General features: G+C 37.5%; 2 protein-coding genes across 4 annotated transcripts in view; both read right to left on the bottom strand.

Moving 5' to 3' along the window:
- LOC109974935 (WD repeat-containing protein 37) overlaps positions 1 to 2,293 on the bottom strand; it is a 22,003-nt gene extending 19,710 nt beyond the window's left edge. For 2 of the 3 annotated variants that reach the window (XM_020625403.1, XM_020625406.1), the window contains exon 1: positions 2,103 to 2,293. The gene's annotated coding sequence lies outside the window, so the exon portion shown is untranslated. Of the gene's footprint in view, positions 1 to 590; positions 656 to 2,102 lie in introns of all 3 variants that reach the window. The other variant, XM_020625404.1, reaches the window with a different exon arrangement.
- Positions 2,294 to 2,764: 471 nt separating this feature from the next.
- The window catches only part of gtpbp4 (GTP binding protein 4), an 8,942-nt gene continuing 7,714 nt past the window's right edge, over positions 2,765 to 3,992 (bottom strand). The window contains exon 17 of the mRNA XM_020625401.1: positions 2,765 to 3,463. Within this exon, the coding sequence (XP_020481057.1) occupies positions 3,311 to 3,463 (153 nt within the window). The 3' untranslated portion in view covers positions 2,765 to 3,310. The remainder of the gene's footprint in view (positions 3,464 to 3,992) is intronic.

The raw sequence follows: 3,992 nt of genomic DNA, 5'->3' as shown, positions 1-3,992 counted from the left end.
ATTCAGAGATAGAATATTACTATCACACCATTTCTTTATCTTCTCAAGTTCCTGTGAAACCCGTCCAGAAAGTTGCTGTAGGTTTTCACCCGATGCCCATATGGTAGTGTCATCAGCAAACAAAACCACTTTCACTAAATCCGAAACCTTGCATACATCGTTAATGTATAATATAAATAATTTAGGTCCCAAAACTGAACCCTGAGGCACTCCACATACAATGTCCAGTTCACTCGATTGATATTCACCCAACTTCACAAATTGACGCTTCTGTGTCAAATAACTACTAATCCATTTCAGAGCCATTCCTCTGATCCCATATTTTTCTAACTTGTCCATTAATAATTCATGATTGATTGTGTCAAATGCCTTTTTTAGGTCAATAAATATTCCTATCGTGTATTTCTTCTCATCCATAGCACTTGTAATGTCCTCCATCAGGTCGGTAATGGCCAAAGATGTCGACCGGTTCGACCTTAAACCATACTGGCAACCTTATAAAGTCATTTTAAACAGACATTTCAATAATTTAATAAGCTTCAACAAATGAGGGCAACATGGTGGTACAGTGGTTGGCACTGTCGCCTCACCGCAAGAACCTGGCAGCCGACCAGGGCCTTTCTGTCTGGAGTCTCTATGTTCTTTCTTCCTGTGCCTGCATGTAGAAAATGGATAAACGGATGCACTAAATAACTGTTCAGTGAATCTGCTGATAATATAAAATGTAAAAAATAAGTTTCCAGAGCCCATAGTACCATCTTAACATAGCTCGCTTTTTTTAAATAACCAACAATCCAAAGGATTTTCAGCTTAGTGATACAACAAAGGATGAGCTTCTACATTTTAATGATTGACTACTATAAAATGCCAGAAAACATTATTCGCATTCTTCCAGAGACCAATGTGTTGCTTCAAACTTCTGGGCGATTAAGTCTAAAACCAAACGTTTTCAGTTTACATTACAGAAAAAGAGCAAATATTCCCATTTGAACATTTGTAATCATTTAGTTTCTGACACTTTTAAAGAAAAATACAATCAGTTCTTTCTGGCTTTTGACTCCTTACCCAACTCCAAAGGAGAGCTGCACAAGAATTCCTATATACCTAGACTGTTTATGCATAAATGGCGAAAATAAAAAAATCTTGAATCTTCAGCTATGCAAATCGCCATTAAATTCCTTTTGCTTGCTTAGTGACATCTCAGGAGCCCAACATTATTGGAATACTTCTAAAACTTAGTCTTATCATTTTATTTTAGAAATCATTCAGGGAGAACTGTAACTTAGTATCATCTTTGCAGTGTCACTGTGGGCTACTAACCCGTTTATTATGACCCATAACATCAAAAGTCCCACACTATTATAATCACAGATAAACCGCACTAAAATATTATATTTCACTTCTGAGTCTCCAAAAATCCTGCAGTTTGTCTGCTTTGTCGTGACCCATTTCAACAGACTAGTGCATATGGACAGCTGTTAAAATGCAAGTGAATCCCAAGTAGTGGGACGACATGTCATTTATTACTGTGATTTCTTCTAAATGCAAACATGCAATGACATAGAGGACTCCATCTGTGTATCATGGAGTCGTCATTGTGGATGCTCATGAAAACATAAGCGTGCCTGCAGCTGTCACATATGAAACCGTTGCGTTTTATTTGCCCTTGAAATCATAGCAGGGGGTCTATGGGCTCCAATCGTACAGGTAAAACTGGTGTTTTTCTGTCATGTCCCAGCCTGTTACCAATGAAGACATGACTGATCTTTCTTCCGTTACTATCTTTAAATGAAGCATCCTTGTTTAGCTGCCAGACTCCTGCCTTGTAGTTAGTTCTTCTCGCAGACTGTCACTGATGTGACCTAGGACTGGGAGGGCGATGGAAAAGAAAGCCCTTTATTTGCTACGGCACATTTGGAGGACCAAGGAAAATACACATACTATAGTTCTTTGACTGTAAATGAACGTCAACATTACCAAATGCAGACAATGTTAGTTGTTAAGACGCGATGCACAACATAAGATAGGAAAAGCTAACGCTGCCCCCCATTAGCTGTTAATGCTAATGGACTAACGTGGCCCAAACATGGTTTCCAACTTACCTGAAAGTCTACAAATACACAGTTCTATTCCGGGATGTTGTGGGGAATGTGATCCTTTCTAACATTTTCTTCAGTGTGCGACAAAGCTGCGCTGGTTTTGTCCAAACTCCGTGTTGACAATTGACGAGCTCCGCTACGTGAGAAAAGATAACGAAGCCAATTCCGGCCCTGGGTTTTTCACAATAAAAGTCGAATCAAAAGGGGTATCGCTACACACCAAAGTTCTATTACACATCGGTTCTTTTCCTGCTTCCTGTGTTTTACAAAACACCAGGACTTAAGGGTCTAAAAATAACGCCAACGTATGTTCGACATATTTAAAACGTACCGAGGGTCTTCAAATTAGAAAAGGAATTTGACATTTTAAATAACCAACACACCCTTTTATATTAATATATTTTTATAAATATAAACAGCTAAATTAAAAGGCTGCACTGAGCAGCCTGTAAAACAATAACTCATATTTTACCAGATGCATTTAAGAAAAGAACTCAAATTGTCAAACTATAAATGGAGTTTTGCCTGCTCTTAAAAAAGATGAAATGATTAGGGGCTATGTTGTTGCAACTGAAATAAACTTGGCAGCTACTGCTGGAGTACGATGACAGTAAAATAAAGTCCAAAATTTTCAACTCAATACACGGTGTGGTAAACTGAAAACACAGCAATGTAAATTCCAGGCACAGTTTTGTTTTATTTTTTTCCATAACACTATTGAGGAATTTCATTAAATTCAAGACAACTTGACTGTAGTTAAGTTCAGGAGTATTTTATTTGGCTCCCTTGTATAATGAACATTCCTCATGAAGAGACTTATACAGAAAGGACCATCACTTTATCCAAAGTAAAGCCACATGCAAGCTGTAAGGCATAAAAGTTCACAAGAAAAGCTTGTGAAACCATATATAAATCAGTTTAACAAGTAAATAATATTTAAAACATCCACTGTTAAATCGAGGTCTACAGCAGCTGCAGTAATCAGACATCACTGGTTTCTGCGTCTCTGCTTTTCCATAGAGTTCTGTGTTTTCTGAGATCATCATAGTTCTGACAAAAGACAATACTATTATAATTTCCCCAACAGCTTTACAGTTTACTGTGATGCCACAGCTATACTAAATGACTCCTTGATTTAAATGGAAAGATCATTCATAATCCTCTTTTTCCCAAAACAGGGTCCAGGTCTTATGAGCCCACAAACAGCCGGTTTATCTGCGATCAGTGGTGCCTGACTTCCTCTTCCCGGCCAGGAGATGTTTGGGCTTGAGGTCAAACACGTGTCTGTCTGACTCGCCCTTCCTGCCTTGGCGGTTCATACCCTTCTGGGAGTTCTTTGCCATTTTCTTTGCCTTCTTTACCATCTGAGGAACAATAAAAACATTTTTTTTTTAAGTTTTACGCACACCGAGTCCTTAATGTGCAGAACATTCCCTCACATCCGTTTATGCACATTGCACACAAAAGCTGTATTTTTATGTGCAAACACAAGAGCCGAGGTCATGTCTTGGAACCAGTTCATATTTATTATCCAATAATATTTAGACACTATGACACTAGATAAACAGCAAATCCATTAACTCAGATGACAAAAAACTATAGCTGACATTTTTGTGATCTTTTAAAAAAAAAGCTGGTGTTTAATTTTTTTAAGTAAATCTATCCACATTGAAGTCTTATTTTAATATGAATCGACCTGTGGGCTAATCTTCTATTTATCAATGAAATAACTGACAGTCCCTAATAAGAACGAGTTCATACAGTCAGGGAAAAAAAATTATTATTTGAACCCCAACTGATTTTGTAAGTTTGCCCACTAACAAAGAAATGATCAGTCTACAATTTCAATGGTAGGTTTATGTGAACAGTGAGAGACACAACAATAACAAAAAA

The sequence above is a fragment of the Monopterus albus genome, unplaced genomic scaffold (assembly GCF_001952655.1).
Source record: "Monopterus albus unplaced genomic scaffold, M_albus_1.0 scaffold354.1, whole genome shotgun sequence".
Taxonomy (NCBI): Eukaryota; Metazoa; Chordata; class Actinopteri; order Synbranchiformes; family Synbranchidae; genus Monopterus; species Monopterus albus.
Note: the sequence above shows the minus strand (reverse complement) of the source record. Positions and strands in the feature narration are given on the sequence as shown.